We start from the raw sequence: 17,460 nt of genomic DNA, 5'->3' as shown, positions 1-17,460 counted from the left end.
CACAATATGACTAGAAACCCTGTATCAATAAAGTTCCCACCCCCCCATGTAAAATTAAATAGGTTTAGCTGTATGATATTTATTTTATATCCTAGATCAAGTATTGTAGAGAATTAAAATTTTGGAACAGGAGGCAAAAACCAAATAAAAAAAAAAAAAGACCAAGAAAATTTAAAAAGTAAGAAGAAAAAAGATACAGTAAAGAGATCCTTTAGAGCTTTAACCAACATCTGCTTTAAATAAAATCATACCAAATTTACAATATTTTCTTTAAAATCCCTCGCTCCTAAAGAAAAGTGCATTTGGAACCAGCATACATTTCAAAAGGTTTCCTTTTTTTAGCAGCTAAATGATTAGATTAATTACCAAGGTAGCTTACACTTTCTCAAAAGCCAAAAAAAAAGTAAGGAAGTCAAAACTGACAAGGGAAAAAAAAAAAATGTTCAAATATAAAAATTTTAAATAATTTACTTCCAGAAATGTTAAATAAAAGCAAATATGGATTTCCTTTGTAGCCGTGAAGAAAGAGGACATCAAGGTAAGCATGCATTTTACCGGAGGGGGAAGGAAAAACACCTTTTGTTTTTATTTTATTTTTTTACAGGCACTGGCAGACTCAATGAACACCCCTTATATTAAACACATTTAGCAATTTTGTTCCCCCCCCCTCCCAATAATTAAAGAATGGAAAATTAAAAAATAAAACCGAAATGTGCTCTGTTATAAAATGTTCATTTTGTTTTAATATAACACAGTCAGTAGATTTGCAAATGAATGAATTATGTCTTGGCTAGCAACTGGCACTTCTCGCTGGTACCAAATTGAAGTCTTCATGATGGTAACGCAAGGTTCGGTTTTGAATTCAAGACACGCGCCATGCCTTAGTGCAACAAATATGTGCGACACGCAAAACAGGATACTGACAGGACAGCTGCATGGAAGTAAGGTCCTGAATGAGTGACGTCTGGGGATTTGTTCCTCGATGCATCCGTCCTAACGCAGCCACAGTTTGAGACGCAGTGCATCAACTCCGTTTAAATAGTATCTGAACAGGCGTTTATCCCGCACAAAACCAAGGTTTTCATAAAGTTTCAAAGCAGACTTGTTTGTGATTTCTGTTTCCAAGACAACCTGTATTAAAATAAGAATAAAGTAGGCAATCAGAAACTGACTTAAAAGAGCAAGGATCCTGCGTTCATGCAAAAATCATTCAGCCAACATTTAAGATACTCTCCACTAAACAAGCCTGTGGTAAGATGCTGCAAGATGTAGCTCTATGAAAGCCCAACTCTACGCCGCCCTCTAGAGCAATGGTTCTCAACCTGTGTAGCCTCAGGACCCACATTTGTCCTTGGTCATTAAGTCACGACCCAAGTCGCCGTGCAATGGAACGCACGACATTAGGATACCACGCATTTCAGCGCGGGCGTACAAACGGTGGGTGAGAGGTGCGTTTGGGGTACCATTCAAAATGAATGGTAACACAACACACTTCCAACACCAAAACACATAGGGGGGAATTTATCAAAGCAAATGCGGGTGTTTGAACTTGCACGGAATAGGTTTGCACCAGATTTATCAAGCTAATGTAATGATGTTGATAAATGAGGTTTAATAGACTCCAGGAAAGACGACTTGTAACTTCAGGCAAAAAGCTTAACTGTCGCTTCTTGACAAGAAGTGGTCATGGGGACTTCTTAAGTTGTGATTGTTTTCTTAAATGATGCTCCAGTTTCAGACAGCCCAGAAAAAGAGCAGATGAAAACATGTGCAAAAAAGGTGCAAAAAAACATGCAACTGAAAAAGTAGTGCAAGCTCTGAAGAAAACAGGTGCAAAACACGTGCTGTTGGAAAAGTAGTGCAAGCTCAGGTGAAAACAGGGGCACATGTTGAAAGACAGATTTGCACATAAAAAAAACAGAGGCACATGTTAAAAAACAGATTTGCAAAAAAAAAAAAAAAAAAAAAAATTATCTAAGAGGCTAAAACTGTCGCAAGTGCTTTGATAAATTCCTCCAGAGTAGGTGCGATTGTGTGGTACAGTTTAACGCACTGTACTAGTGTGTGAACGGGCCCCCAAAAAACACATACATACACAGACAAAGTCTCACACAAACATATACACTCCCAATTTTTTTTTTTCATTTTGTACTCCCTACCTTACGAGAACTGGAGTGGATCCTCAGCCTCAGGTCCAGTGTGGGCTGTGACGGAGCTCCAGTCATATGTGCAATGCTTGCTCCCTCGTGCGCTCTGTAGAGGTGCCAGGAGCCAAAATGCGACATTGGTCCAGGCACCTCTACAGGACATGCGAGGGAGCTGTAAGCAATGCATGTATGGATTAAACTCCCTCACGGCCATAGCCCCATCCCAAGCTGACAAAAGCTGGGCAGCATATTTTGAATGGCTGCTTGACGCGAGAACTGACAGTGCTGCTCTGGGGGGAGGCTGAGGAGCCTCTCATCTAGAGAAGCGGAACCCATGCAGCGACCCACTAAACATAGGGGCGCGACTCGCTTTTGGGTCACAACCCACAAGTTGAGAACCAAGGCTCTACAGTTTACATGCGTATTCAGAATGTAAGGCAGATTCCAACACCATTGAGAGTGCTGGGGTAGTAGACAGGATAACAAACAAGTCAATTAAAGCAAAATGAAGTTGTGAAAAAGCACCGGTAGACTGATTGCCCCTTGGTTAAACCCACCTCAGTTTGGTCTAAATATTTCCTGGTCTTTTTTGCTCGGAGCGCCGCCCACCGGAGCAGCAGTGACACGACGCTCGGCGAGGTAAGTAAGAAGAAACCTGACCAGCTCCAGACGCTGACTCGAGTATAAGTCGAGGGGGGGCACTTTTCAGCACAAAAAATGGGCTGAATAACTCGGCTTATACGGTAGTTAGAAATGTTTCAGAAGTGATTTATGAAGTTTTTAACAATCATGATTTAATCCGATTAACCGATTAATCGAACTTAATAAATCAGCCAACTAATCGATTATGAAAATAATAGTTAGCTGCAGCCCTAATCATGAGTCTGCTTTATTAAGTTGAAGTATCCCTATAGATAAACCTGCGCTCTAGACATAGCTGAAGAACCCCTACACTGTGGTAAGCACTGTTCATTTAAAAATATATAAAGTGCATTTCCTACTGTTGGTCCTACCCGGACTTTTAGTTTTTGAATACTTTTTTTATTCGATTTCTATAAATGAAAATACCCAAAATACTTATTGAATATAAAAATATTTAAAGTGACACTAAAAACTCAGGAGTTCAATCTTAAAAATACATTCAAGTGCCCGAACTATTAACAAAAACGTATCTTATTTGTGTATCACTCGGCTGAAGATCCTCAAATCATTTCTGAATTGGTGCTGATACGGTCCTTCCTGCTGGAGGGTGGCTACTTTTGTTCCCCATGGTCCCTGTGTGTGTTGTAAAGTAGTCACCGCCCTAACCTCACTCCCATGATGGACTACAATCTCATGTTTAAAAAGTTTACTAATTGGTAATTGAAGTTATAGTCCACTACAGGAGTGAGCTTGGAGCAGTGGCTACTTTACAACACACACAGGGAACATGGGGAAGATAAGTAGCCACCCTCCAGAAGGAAGGACAGTGTCCGCACCAATTCAGAGATGATTTGAGGATCTACAGCCGAGTGATACACAAAATAGGAGACGTTTTTGTTATTAGTTCGAATGCATTTTTAAGATTGAATTCATGGAGTTTAGGGTCACTTTAAAGGACTGGCGATTTACCAATGCCAATATACAACTGAATTAGTCTGTGATGGGTCTTACCTCATCGCAATCCCCTTCAACCATGGCATAAATAGCTTTCTTAACCAAATTTGTACCTGAAAAGGTGAATAAAAAGAACAATTTTGTTAATCTTGACTATGAAATCAAAAGTGCAATTAATGTAAATACAAATCTGTAAAAAAAAATTATATATGGAGGACAATGGAAGGCATTATATGCATACACCACAGCTCTAGGACATTTTGTTTTCCTTGTGGGAGGTGTGGTAGTGTCAGCTGGAGGTCTTGGCGTGGGGGTAAGGATGAATGAAAAGGGGAATCTTTTGATTTTGGGAAGTTGCATCCAGGTATCAGTCGGTTGTGTTTTGTAGCAGGGGACAGTTCCAGGCCTGTTTTGCTATACTTACTGCAGCCATTTGCTCTCCTCCATCACTGCAGTAGATTAAGAGACCCCATAGTAAGCAGACTATTCTTTGAGATTGTATACATTTTCCCCGATGCTTGCACATAAGGTCTAATTCACACCATTACAACATGTGGTATTTAACCTTAACCACAAAAATGCATTGTGGTGTGAATAGGCCCCACCAGTGCCTGAAGCACCAGCAAAAACACCATAAAAATATATAGTGCCCAAATAATCTTGTGTATGCTACAGCTCATCCCCGTGGCACCAAATACCCCTTCAATTTATGGACTCCACTGGGGTAAGAAGTGCCAGAATTCTGAGGAAGGGGGTATGCCCCTGAAACACGTAAATCCAGCCTAAAAGCAGCTGGTGGCACGATGGTATTGTGATGTGACCGGAGGCAGCTTTTTTATACGCAGTCAGAGCTGAACATTCCTTAGATACTGATCTTGTGGTCTCTTATTGACAATCGTGACTGAAATTTTATAATTGTGAGTATTTATAACCGTTTTTATTATTCAAATAAAAAGATTTCACACAAGGAGGTGGCGTTTCGTTGCTTTTGTCTTCTATGCCATAATTGTAATTAATATAAAAGGAACCTTCCAGCACAATTCACCTACCAATGCCCTTTCTTCTGTATTTTGAATCCACCGCTAACATGGCTATATAACCTCTTCGAAACATCTTTTTGTGCATATCCAGCTTGCAGACGATGGCACCTACACACTCCTCTCCTACCATGGCCTGAAAAACAAATAGTGCAGGCGTTATTTTTCATAAAGATTTTGCAGACACTGGGAGAAAAACACTGAAGGTTAAAACACATTTGTTAGAGGAAAAAGGGCTGGTACTGATCAAAATTTTCGCGCTCGATCAAATTTGTTAAAAAAATTGATTAATTATAACGCACATGCAGATCAAACTACATTGGCCTATACAGCATAGCAATGAAGTAATAAAATGAACTAGGATCACACTAATCCAGCACGTTATTAATCTCAACAGCCCCACTCAATATGGCCGCCGCTTGAGTGGGGCAACACAGAATAATAACGTGCTGGATTAGTGTGATCCTAGCTCTTATTTTTATTTTATTTTATTTTCTTACTTCATTGCTGTGCTGCATGTGTATAGGCCAATGCCTTGGCTGGCGCTCGTGCAGAACAAGTTGCTTGAACAAACCTTAGTTGTAACGAAACCGGAAGTCAGGCGGTCGCAGAACTCGATAAGTGTCGACAGATCACCGGCCCAAGTGGCTCCGTCGGCTAATGAAGGGAAGGGGGAGGAGTCCGGTGACATCACCAGACTCCACCCCCTTCCTTTCGTTAGCCGACTGAGCCACTTGGGAAAGGGGGAGGAGTCGTGACGTCACAGACATAGACGTCACCGGACTCCTCCCCCCTTCGTTAGCCGACGGAGCCACTTGGGCCGGTGATCTGTCGACACTTATCGAGTTCTGCCACCGCCTGACTTCCCTCGCTCATGGGACCCCATCTGACCCCTGATCGAGCGCGAAAAAGGAGGTCAATAGGCATTTGATTGTTTTGCATTCCCATACATGTCTATGGGGATGCAAAATCCAAAGTACACCTTAAAAAAAAATAGGTGGTGAATGCAGCAACATTCATCTCATGAGTAATGTGAAGATACTTTGTTTTTTGCAGCCAAGCCTGAAGAGCGTTGCAATGATCGTGGGTGCAACACATAGGCTCTTGCATTGTATTCCCAATCCTCAGGTCTCTATGGAAGCTTGGAGGAAGTACTACAGCTTGAAGGAGGAAGAGGGATTCCCTGGCACGCTCTGCAGTTGTCTGTCTTCCACGGGACTTGTAGGAATTTCCTTAGAACAATCCCGGCCCAAGTGGCTCCGTCGGCTAACAAAGGGAAGGGGGGGAAGAATACAGTGACGTCATGGACATCGATGTCACCGGACTCCTCCCCCTTCCCTTCGTTAGCCGACTGAGCCACTTTGGGAAGGGAGGGGAGTGAGATCGACGTCACCGGATCTCCGACGGAAGACCCAGAAGCCGGCGGAGAGGTGAGTACCGATCAAAAGAATTTTAATCGATCAAAAAAATGAACGATTAACCGAGGAATTAATCGTTCATTTCCGCAGCCCTAATATATATATTACAACATGTGGTATTTAACCTTAACCACAAAAATGCATTGTGGTGTGAATATCCACTCTTTTTTCACAAAAATAACCAGTTCTATATAGGGCACAGTATGCCGATAAAGGCGGAGAAGGGTGGCCCCTCCATCAACTCATTCTGATATCTATTTAACACAGCAATTACTAATACTTTATCTGGACTTGCTTACAACTTTACTTGCTGCGAATGGTAGATATGAATTTGTATATGCCAATTTTCACATTGATTACTGAAAATGTATAAAAACACTGGAGATTTCTTTTAAAACATCAGCATAATACCCAAGGTAGAACGTTCATACTGAAGCCAAAATGATCATACTCCGTGCCATTACAGCATTAGCATGGTTTGAGGATTATAATGTTTTTGTTTTTATTATAGGAGCTGTCTATACCGCTCCAAATACACACTTTGTGTCAAAATAAGAATGTTGTTCTGAGACAATCAGCATCCAAACAATGGACAAAAGCTATCCATTAATAATTAGCATAGACCATTCAAAGCAAGAACACCAGTTACAAAAACATAAGTCTTTTCTTTGATGGTGGTACTAGCCATTCATTTCTTGCACTGGATTTTCTGAAAGCTCAGAGCTAACTGGCCATTAATCCAGCGTCCCTCCACCTACACTCTAAGGACCTTTAAATCATCACATCCTATACACTGTGTATTGGACGAGAGGATACTAGCTGGAGGGAGACAGGCTGAACGGAGCGCTCCAACAGCCAACTGGCTGCAAGGTTCAGGTGAGTATAAAAATTTTAGCACCTAGACTAAAACCAGCACTGACCCCATTGCAAGGGTTAAGATATTTTTTTTTTTCCAGGGAGTTCCTTAACGACACCAGATGGTAAAGTAAATCTGTCACAAATGTAATGCTGGGGGTGGGATGGGATTATAATGAGAGGTTCCCAGAGCAAAGGAAAACCACCTGTCAAAATGATCAACAGATCCAGAAACATAGGCAGCTGAGCTTCTCTGTCCAGCTTGGCTAAATTCCTCACACATCTATTTTTAAAGCGAAACTCCAGGATAAGCAAACATTTTCTTCATATAGGTACCATGTGCTTTCTTACTCAAATCTTAGAGTGCTTTGTGAATTTCTTCAAGCTCTGTGTAGTAATTCCATATGTAAAACTTTCCTCTGTGCAGAGCTTCCTGTAATAAAGACCGGTCACTGCGGCTCTTTCCCCTCATGCAGGGTGACTGGTCTATCCGCCCCCTCCAATGCTTTTCTGTCAGCAGCCTGTAGTTTGAGGCCCTCCTGGGTCCCATTCAGCTCTACACAGGTTATGTGCAGCACAGTAATGTTACTGCTACTTACATATGCCAATAACTGAGATTGCAAAGACATTTAGAGCACACAAAGTGGATTTAAATCCTTTGTGGCTGTTGAGAAATATATTTAAAAAAAAAAAAGATTTCTGTGCCTGTAGTTCAGCTTTAATGAGATGAACAGCCTCTACCTCACATTAAGGGCCAGTTCACAGAACTTTGTGTGTTCCAGCGTTGGATCGCATTAGAAAATCCTCTTGGGGTTATGGGGCAGGAGGAGGCGGTGCATTCAAGTCAATGGCACCGCATTGTTTTTCCTGCCCAACTGTCTGGTATCAGTACTTTGAGTCACCGTCATAGGGCTTGCCCAAACTCCAGATCTGCATAGCTATATTACGTCAGTGACCCAAATGCATGGAAGCCAAATGGTCGACAGGAAAGCCAGGTCATTTTTGGAAAAAAAATTACTTTGACCAATACTTTCCATTTTCTGATGAACTACATGGAAGCCACATGAGAAAATCAACCACCTGCATAAAGACTAAAAGCTTTATTCTTCTTAATTCCCAAACCAAAAGTAAAAAGAGAAGGAAATAGTTAGAAGGGGACCTAAACTTTGTTTTAGAATAATCTTATTTTTGCCCCCTACTATCCCAACCTTTAATCTACCATTACAGTGTTCTTTATACCTGCCTCACAATCACTTTGTGTGCCCTCCAGGTGCAGATCCCACCTCTAGAATGTGCTTGGAGGGCTTCATGGCCATGGTCTCCATCCAGGAATGCTGTGTCTGAACGGCTGATCAGCGCCATAAAGAGAAGAGACGTGAATTGCGAAGAGGAATATTAATAATTAGGGATGCACCGATACTAAAGATGCAGATAAGGAGTATTTGGGTGAATACTCTTACTAGCCCAAATGCTCCAATACTTACCCGATACGGGAACTTCGGCAGTGCCACAAGGGAGCATGGAGCCTGTGAAGGAACCCTGGTACTCAGGATGAGCATGTCCGCCGCAGTATTCTTCTTTGCTCAGGACATATTGCAACCCGCTGATCTTGAGCTCCCAGTTTCCCCATCACTAGTCGGGACCGAGTGTAGGGTGAAACACTGATTTATTGAGCAACTGTACAACCATTTATACACAGTGATCAGATTATAATCGAATCACATCCACCCTCCCTAGACATTCTTTCTGCACAACCCCGCAGGGGTCCACCTGCTGAAGAGCTCCAGACAGCTATAGCAGGAGTCCGGCCAGATGCTGGAGAATGTCATTGTCCTGAGCTCCATCAGAGTACAAAGGGAGCTAACGAGGAATGGTGCTGACAGTCTTTTGATGAACAAGTTACCCAGACTAACATAATTAAACATAACCCAACACCAACACACAAATAACCCATAAACTGATGACCATGTCATCACAGAGCCGGCTTCCCGGCCAATCAGGAAGCTAGGTGGCACGTCATGAGCCATTGCGTAGCTTCATGATTCGTCAGGAAGCCAGGCTGCCTCGCAGTGTCGCGAGGGAAGTGAAGCCGGTGTTCTTTGGATAGCACACAGGCTTTTCAGGCAATCAGGAAGCCTCCTGATAATCCGGGCCCAAGGATGCCATTATCATTATTGGAAAATAAATGTTAAAAAACGGTACTCTTACTCGATACCAAAAAAACAGTATTGGTGCATCTATTAATAATTTTCCACAAATATCTCCCTTTTTCCCCATTTTAAAGTGAGAAATTAGGTATTGGGAACATATTCAGAACCTCAAAAGTATCCAGCTACTGTTTAATGGAGCCCTCTGTAGATTAATTTAGAGAAAGCTACAAAAATGGAAAACATACTGCCGTGTTCTCTTAAGAAAACCTATATTTCTATGGACCACTGTCTATGTATATACTATGAGAAGCAGCGTCCAGAAAACTTAAAGCTTTAACAAGGATATGTGGAAAATGTAATGCACTAATCACCAAGACGTGATGGCCATTTGTAGGAATACGTTTCAACTCATACATTGCCAGCTATTCAAGGCTTCGGCATTAAAAATCTTTACCAATTTAAATTTCCACAGAAAGCATCACAGATGGCCGATTTGGGCGGAAGGAATTAGTCATTAATTGCTACTGTGCGGTAATTAAATCTTTAAGTGCATACAAACTGTGGATCTCTCAAGTTAATATTAAGCCACTCCAAAGATATCTCCAGAATATGACATAGCTCCATGTGATCTAGGACCCAGGGACTGCCAGATGACCCCGCTCGGAGCGCCGCCCACCGGAGCAGCAGTGACGCGACGAGGTAAGTAAGAAGAAACCTGACCAGCTCGAGACGCTGAATCGAGTATAAGCCGAGGGGGGGACTATTCAGCAAAAAAAAATGGGCTGAAAAACTCGGCTTATACTCGAGTATATACGGTATGATAAACAGGGTTATGTAAGGGTGTCAAGCACAATATGGGCCATTTCTGGCAGTTCATGTGCTTGGCAGGCAGGTTTGACCCTGCAAATGCTGGGACTAATGTGTGTACGGAGACTACAGAAGCAGCGTGAACAAGGCCCTTCTGGTACGTAGAACTGTTTGAAAACCCACCCGCATATGGCTGTGCTCAGTACAACTAGAGGGAGCTCCCTTTCCCCGCTTATAATATTCAGTGAGCAAGGCATGGTGGGGCTTGAGCAGCCTATAAACATCCCAGCAGATATATACAATACTCTGTTAAACCAACATTTAGTTTGTGTCTAACATAACATGCACACAGGTTTTTATCACAAGTGTCTAAAGTATTGATACTTCATCATAGAAGAATTGACAACTCTGCAGCATAAGTGACTGAGGTGACTAACCTTACCACCATCATGCCACGCTGACCAGTTAAAGGTATCTTGTAGGTTTTAATCTGAATGCAGATCTTTAAAGCACATCAGTATTAAAATAAAATACAAGCATAACTGTGCTTCTGGAGGCACATCTTCGCTTTAGAATACTTACCTGCAATCAGAGCCCCAAGTAAAGGCAAGGTCAGACACTCCTTGGAACCTAGAACTCTTAGGGCCCTTTCACATCTATGCGCTGCACTAGTCCGCATTAAGCTTAAACTGCATGCATGAAGGCAATTTTTAATAGCACGCCAACGCTGCGAAAGAAAAAAAAGAAATGGCGCTTTGTTGGAAAGAAATGATGCATGTTCATTTTAATGTTGGTTGTGGTATGCTGGCATTTGATATGCATTTAATATAAAAGGAATGCCTTAACGCAGTGCTAGTTAAAGCACCACAATGGATGGGATAGATGTGAATGGGCCCCCTATATAACTCTGTAGTGAAGATAAAACTAACACATTCAAAGTCACATTGTAGGTAAGTAGCAGACACCATAAAGATGCCTACGCTGTGTTATTCCCCCCAACCTTCAACTTGCCACATGAGCCCCTCAAAACCTGCACATGATTAAGCTAGCATCCCCTCCCAATTGCAATGTGAAAGTGATCAGGCTTGGCAATTGGCCACATTGCTGTGCCCTGGCAAGCTAAATCAAAAGACAAGTTTTTTTTAAATTATTTTTAAAGCACAAGCAGCACACTGGTGCCAGGACATGCCGGAACATTTAGTACCACAGAAGTACAGAATCACAAGATTTCCCCAGAAACAGAATGAATAACACATCTATAAACATCAATGTGACAGGACACGTTGCAGGTTCTCTCCTGATGTAGACATAGAACATGTTGGGGGTTCTCTCGGTGTAAGCAAAGGACAGGTTGTGGGTTCTCTTAGTGTAGACAAAGTCTCATAACTTTCATCCAACACAGAGATTGGACACAGACAACACTAGAGCTGCAGCTAACGATTATTTTCAAAATCGATTAGTTAGCCGATTATTAAGTTCGATTAATCGGTTAATCGGATAAACTATAAAATAAAATTTAAAAAATTGCTCCAGTGATGGACTACTAGTTTGTATTGAGGTTGTAGTCCATCACAGGAGCAAGCTTGGACCGGTGGAAGTAAAAAAGAAAAAAAAAAAAAAAGATAGTGTGGTGTGCAATATAGTGAAATGGAAAGTGTAAAATTATACAGCAATGAATGCAGAATGGCACCGGCTATAGAGGACTACAAAACCCAGCAAAAGCACATTATACAGCGCAATGCAGAATACCGCCAGTTATAGAGGAATACAACAAATCACAGCAATAGTACATAATAGCTGGTGGCATTCTGCATTGCGCTGTATAATATACTATTGCTGGGTTTTGTAGTCCTCTATAGCTGGTGGTATTTAGCATTGTACCACTTTATAATGCATTATTGCTGGGATTTGTTGTACTCTTCTACAGCTGGTGGTATTCTGCATTGCGCTGTATAATGTATTATTGCTGGGACTTGTAGTCCTCTATAAAGCGCAATGCAGAATATCACCAGCTATAGAGGAGTACAACAAATCCCAGCAATACATTATACATACAGTGTATAATGTATTGCTGGGATTTGTATTCCTATGTATAATATACAGCACAATGTACCATCAGCTATAGAGAAATACAAATCCCAGCAATACATTATAGAGCACCATGTGTGGGAAAGTGCAGGCTTACCTGAGCAGTCTTCCAGCAACTTGCTTCTGAGATCGGACCTGTCTATCAGCGGCTGTCATCCCCCCACACCTGCTCCTCCTTACTACATCTCCCCGCGTCCCTGTGCCAATCGTGGATGTGGATGGGCAGGAAATGTGAGGCGGGGAGGAGGTGCGGCATGTGGAGCGTGGATGCGAGCGGGTCTGGCAGCAGCGAGCGTGAGGTGGGGAGGAGGTGCAGCGCACAGCGTGTGGAGCCGTGAACAGGGCCAACTGATCGGAAGCCGATTAATCGATTATTGAAAAAGTTGACAACTTTTTCAATAATCGATTATAATAGATTATGTCGATTAGTTGTTGCAGCCCTAGACAACACACAAAATAATGTTATTATTTCAGTCTGTTAGCTGTTAAAGTGGCCACACATTTATTCCAACTAGATTATGTGTCCTCAACTGACTGAACACTTGACCCCTTTGCCCCACTGTCTTACCTAGGAATGGGCTATATTAGGTGATAGTTCTCAGTAGGGATGCACCGATACAGATGCATGCTCGTATTCGCCCAAATGCTCCGATGCCTAGCCCGATACCCGAACTTCCGGTATCAGTAAGCCGGGCAGCGAGTCATTATACGCTGCACTGCTTTCTGATTGGCCGGGAAGCCAGCTCCATGCTCCCTCATCAGTCGGTGACGAGGAAGCATGGAGCAGACTTCCCAGCCCAATCAGGAAGCAGTGTAATTACTCACTGCCTGGCTTCCTGATTGGTCGAGAAGCCCCCCGGGTTCCTGATGGCCAGAAAGCCAGCTCCATGGTTCCACCTTGTGACCCGGAAGCATGGAGATGGCTTCCCTGTTAATCAGATAGCCAGATGGTGTGTTATTACACACTGCTGGCTTCGTTAATGGGACTTCCGGTATCGGCGAGTAACGCCGGGGTGGGGCGGAGGGTTGGGGGAAATCAGTACTTGTACTCTATACCGAAAAACTGGTATCTGTACATCCCTAGGTAGGGCTGCAACAACTAATCGACATAATCGATTATTGAAAAAGTTGTCAACTTAATCGGCTTCCGATTGGTTGGCCCTGTTTACAGCTCCACACACGCTGCGCGCCGCACCTCCTCCCCACCTCAAGTTTGCTGCTGCCAGACCTGCCCACATCCACGCTCCACACGCCGCATCTCCTCCCCGGCTCACGTTCACCGCCCGCCCACATCCACGATCGGCACAGGGACATGGGGAGAAGTAGTAAGAAGGAGCAGGTGTGGGGGGATGACAGCCGCCGATAGACAGGTCCGATCTCAGAAGCAAGTTGCCGGAAGACTGCTCAGGTAAGCCTGAACTTTCCCACACATGGTGCTCTATAATGTATTGCTTGGATATTGTATTCCTCTATAGCTGATGGTACATTGTGCATAGGAATACAAATCCCAGCATTACATTATACACTGTATGTATAATGTACTATTGCTGGGATTTGTTGCACTCCTCTATAGCTGGTGGTATTCTGCATTGCGCTGTATAGAAGACTACAAATCCCAGCAATAATACATTATACAGCGCAATGCAGATTACCACCAGCTATAGGAGTACAACAAATCCCAGGAATACATTATACAGTGGTGCAATGCTGAATACCACTAGCTGGTATTCTGCATTGTGCTGTATAATGTACTATTGCTGGGTTTTGTAGTCCTCTATAGCCGGTGCCATTCTGCATTCATTGCTGTATAATTTTACACTTTTCATTTCACTATATTGCACACCACAATTTTGTTTTCTTTTTTACTTCCACCGCTCCAAGCCTGCTCCTGTGATGAACTACACTCAATACAAACTAGTAGTCCATCACAGGAGCCATTTATTTGTTTCTATTTTTTATCCGATTAATCGAACTTAATAAATCGGCTAACTAATCGTTAGCTGCAGCTCTATCCCTAGGTGTTCAGAATTCCATTAGACACTTGCCAAGAAGAAATTACATGTCTGTAGTTTTCATGCAGGGTGACCGTACATGAATTATGTATTGTAACATGTTAGCATCATCTCTATGAAAGCAGTTTTGTTAGGAACAGAGGCAGGCTTCAAGACTGTCTGCATTTTTAAAACCTGTATTGCTTTGTCCGGTGTGTTGTCATGCGTTGCCATTCCCATCCAAAGCTCTGTTGGTGTGTTCATGGATAAAAATGGACACAAACATTTTAAGTCAACACACCACACCGTTGTCAAACCTCTGTAGGAGGTGTAAACTTGCTCAGTGCGAACAGGTGCTTAACTTGGGACTCGCATACACCATAACGCAGTGCACTGTCAACACAGTAAAAAACAGCTAGCATGATTTCATTTTTAATGGGCCGTCAGTGCATGAAAAAAGCAGAGCCTGATGCCATCGTTGTAGCGCACTGTAGTTGTGCCTTGGGGTGCAGTTAACGTTAAATGACAATGCACAACTACAGTACACCGTGGCAAGGCAAAATAGCATGCACGGGCCCTGAACCTGTACTTTGCCCAGGCAGGATAAAGCAACAGGCTCACTTTATTGCCAGCCCTTGCAGAAGATTATACTTTCTTGGCTCTCCAATTCAGCCACCATGAGGGTGGAGTACTTCCGGGTACAAAAGGAACATGTGACTCACTTCCCTTCCTTCCACACGACAGTGCTGGTGCATGATATTTGGCCTCAGCGCTGTCACATAGGGCAGAGGAAGAAGAAAGTCTTCAGCTCAGTGTAACTGGCAACGTTTTGCTCCTGCGAGGACACATGGCATTGGAAAAGTGACGGCACAGCTATTTTTTTGCCTGGCACAGACAATTCACAAGTTCATTCAAACCTATGACCAAACGCACATATGCAAACTTAATTAGTCAGTGATGACATCTGTACAGGGATAGTACAGGCTATAGACAACAGAACATGCTGGGACGTGCAATTCAAGAGCAGCTGCCATACATCACCGTCCTATGACTTATTAGGCACAGGCGCTGCACTCAGTTTGGATAAAGTATGTGTACGTGGGTGTGGTGTACCTTGATTAGGCGATAATATCCCCAGATTTGTAGTATTCAAACAGAATACAATGACAGGACCTAACAGGAAGCAGCACCACTGCCAGCTGTAGATGGGATATCCATGCTTATTACCTGGACAGACAACATAATGATCCCTCAAAAGCATACAATGACCAGAGAGCAGAGCCACTGCTAACTGTAGATCTAGCAGGGTTAAGCCTTGGCTAGCTGACGGCATATGCTGTGGCTTTGAGTTCACCAGCAGCAGGGTACAATGAAAGCACTTACCCGGAAGCAAGATTGCGACCAGTTGTAGATGGAAGATGAACACAGGTGTACTAGGCCTTGCCTAAGTGGCAGGAATGATGGGACTTGTAGTCCTAGCAGTATACAATTACAGGACTTGATAAAAAAACAGAGCTGCGGCCAGTTGTGGATGAAACACCTGCAAATATAGTAGTAGACTTGGCTAGGTGACAGGAATGCTGGGACTTTTAGTTCTCCCAGGAGTATAAACAACAGAACTTAAAGGAATCAGAGCAGTGGCCAGTAGGGGACGAAGTACATATAGGAGTATCTAACCATTGGCTTGGTAATAGGAATGCACTGAAATTTCAGCTGCCAAAAACATTTCGGCCAATAATAGCACTTTTGACAAATTGCCAAAAGTACCAGGGCAGCCAAAAATGCAAACAAAAATTCTGTGCATCTATCTTCTCTCCACCCCGTTGGGTGCCGGTCTATGTACCTTCTGATGCAGCGGCCGCTGCCCAGCGGGGGAGGAGATAAGTTTTCAAAAGGCTCAGCGGGAGGGATGCCAAGCGGTGCGGTGACAGCTGTCATCGTTACAGGAGGCAGAGCTCTCCTCCTGCACTTCCCGGCTCCGCCTCCTGTGTCAGGATGGAGAGCACTGTGATCTGTCACAGGAGGCCGAGCTCTCCTCCTGCATTTCCCGGGTCCTCCTCCTGTGTCACGACGGAGATGCTGTGATCTGTCACAGTAGGCTGAGATCTCCGCCTGCACTTCCTGGCTGTCTCCTGTGTTAGGATGGAGAGCGCTGTGATCTGTCACAGTAGGCAGAGCTCTCCTCCTGCACTTCCCGGCTCCGCCTCCTGTGTCAGGATGGAGAGCACTGTGATCTGTTACAGTAGGCAGAGCTCTCCTCCTGCACTACCCGGCTCTGTCTCCTGTGTTAGGATGGAGAGCACTGTGATCTGTTACAGTAGGCAGAGCTCTCCTCCCACCACCACCCGCTCCACCTCCTGTGACAGCCAATTGGAGAGCGGGTATACAAACACTCACCGATCATCTGACCCTTGAGTGTTTGTAAATAACTGCACATAGTGTGCTTACTATGTCCCAGTTATGAATGAATGGGAAGTGATCTACAGCACATACCAGGAAGCAAAGCTAGGATCAGTTGCCCTGGTTAGGACAGAGCAATGATGGGACCTATAGTCCCCCCAGTGTTAGCACTTACTAGGAAGCATTGCTTTGGGGGAGTAGGCCCTGGTTAGGACAGAGCAATGCTGGGACCTGTAGTCCCCCCAGTGTTAGCACTTACTAGGAAGCATTGCTTTGGGGGAGTAGGCCCTGGTTAGGACAGAGCAATGCTGGGACCTGTCCCCCAGTGTCAGCACTTACTAGGAAGCAATCCTTTGGGGGAGTTGGCCCTGGTAAGGACAGAGCAATGCTGGGACTTGTAGTCCTCCCAGTGTCAGCACATACCAGGAAGCAATGCTTTGGGGGAGTAGGCCCTGGTGAGGACAGAGCAATGCTGGGACCTGTAGTCCCCCCAGTGTTAGCACTTACTAGGAAGCATTGCTTTGGGGGAGTAGGCGCTGGTTAGGACAGAGCAATGCTGGGACCTGTAGTCCCCCCAGTGTTAGCACTTACAAGGAAGCAATGCTTTGGGGGGAGTAGGCCCTGTAAGGACAGAGCAATGTTGGGACCTGTAGTCCCCCCAGTGTTAGCATTTACTAGGAAGCATTGCTTTGGGGGAGTAGGCCCTGGTTAGGGCAGAGCAATGCTGGGACCTGTAGTCCCCCCAGTGTCAGCACTTACCAGGAAGCAGAGCTGCGGCCAGTTGTGGATGAAGTAGCGGTAGGTGTAGATGGAGTAGGGCTCAGACAGGTCCCGGGTGATCAGTCTCATGATATCGGGCATTTGGAGTTCGGACTCGTAGCGCACATAGCGGATGTCGTGCACGGTGCAGGCGGCCAGCAGGGCGGGCAGGGCCTCCTCGGCCAGCCCGTTGGGGGCGGCAGTCCGTTCCT

The 17,460-nt window shown here is 44.1% G+C and overlaps 1 protein-coding gene across 1 annotated transcript in view; it reads right to left on the bottom strand.

Moving 5' to 3' along the window:
• Nucleotides 1-716: 716 nt before the first annotated feature.
• Nucleotides 717-17,460, bottom strand: part of NAA30 (N(alpha)-acetyltransferase 30, NatC catalytic subunit) — a 17,225-nt gene continuing 481 nt past the window's right edge. The window contains exons 2-5 of the mRNA XM_018562145.1: nucleotides 17,249-17,452; nucleotides 4,793-4,916; nucleotides 3,801-3,856; nucleotides 717-1,131 (exon numbers count right to left, since the gene is read on the bottom strand). Of these exons, the coding sequence (XP_018417647.1) occupies nucleotides 994-1,131; nucleotides 3,801-3,856; nucleotides 4,793-4,916; nucleotides 17,249-17,452 (522 nt within the window). The 3' untranslated portion in view covers nucleotides 717-993. The remainder of the gene's footprint in view (nucleotides 1,132-3,800; nucleotides 3,857-4,792; nucleotides 4,917-17,248; nucleotides 17,453-17,460) is intronic.

This window comes from Nanorana parkeri, unplaced genomic scaffold (assembly GCF_000935625.1).
Source record: "Nanorana parkeri isolate BGI_ZX_2015 unplaced genomic scaffold, ASM93562v1 scaffold20, whole genome shotgun sequence".
Taxonomy (NCBI): domain Eukaryota; kingdom Metazoa; phylum Chordata; class Amphibia; order Anura; family Dicroglossidae; genus Nanorana; species Nanorana parkeri.
The sequence above is the reverse complement of the archived record's forward strand: the minus strand, read 5'-3'. Positions and strand labels throughout refer to the sequence as shown.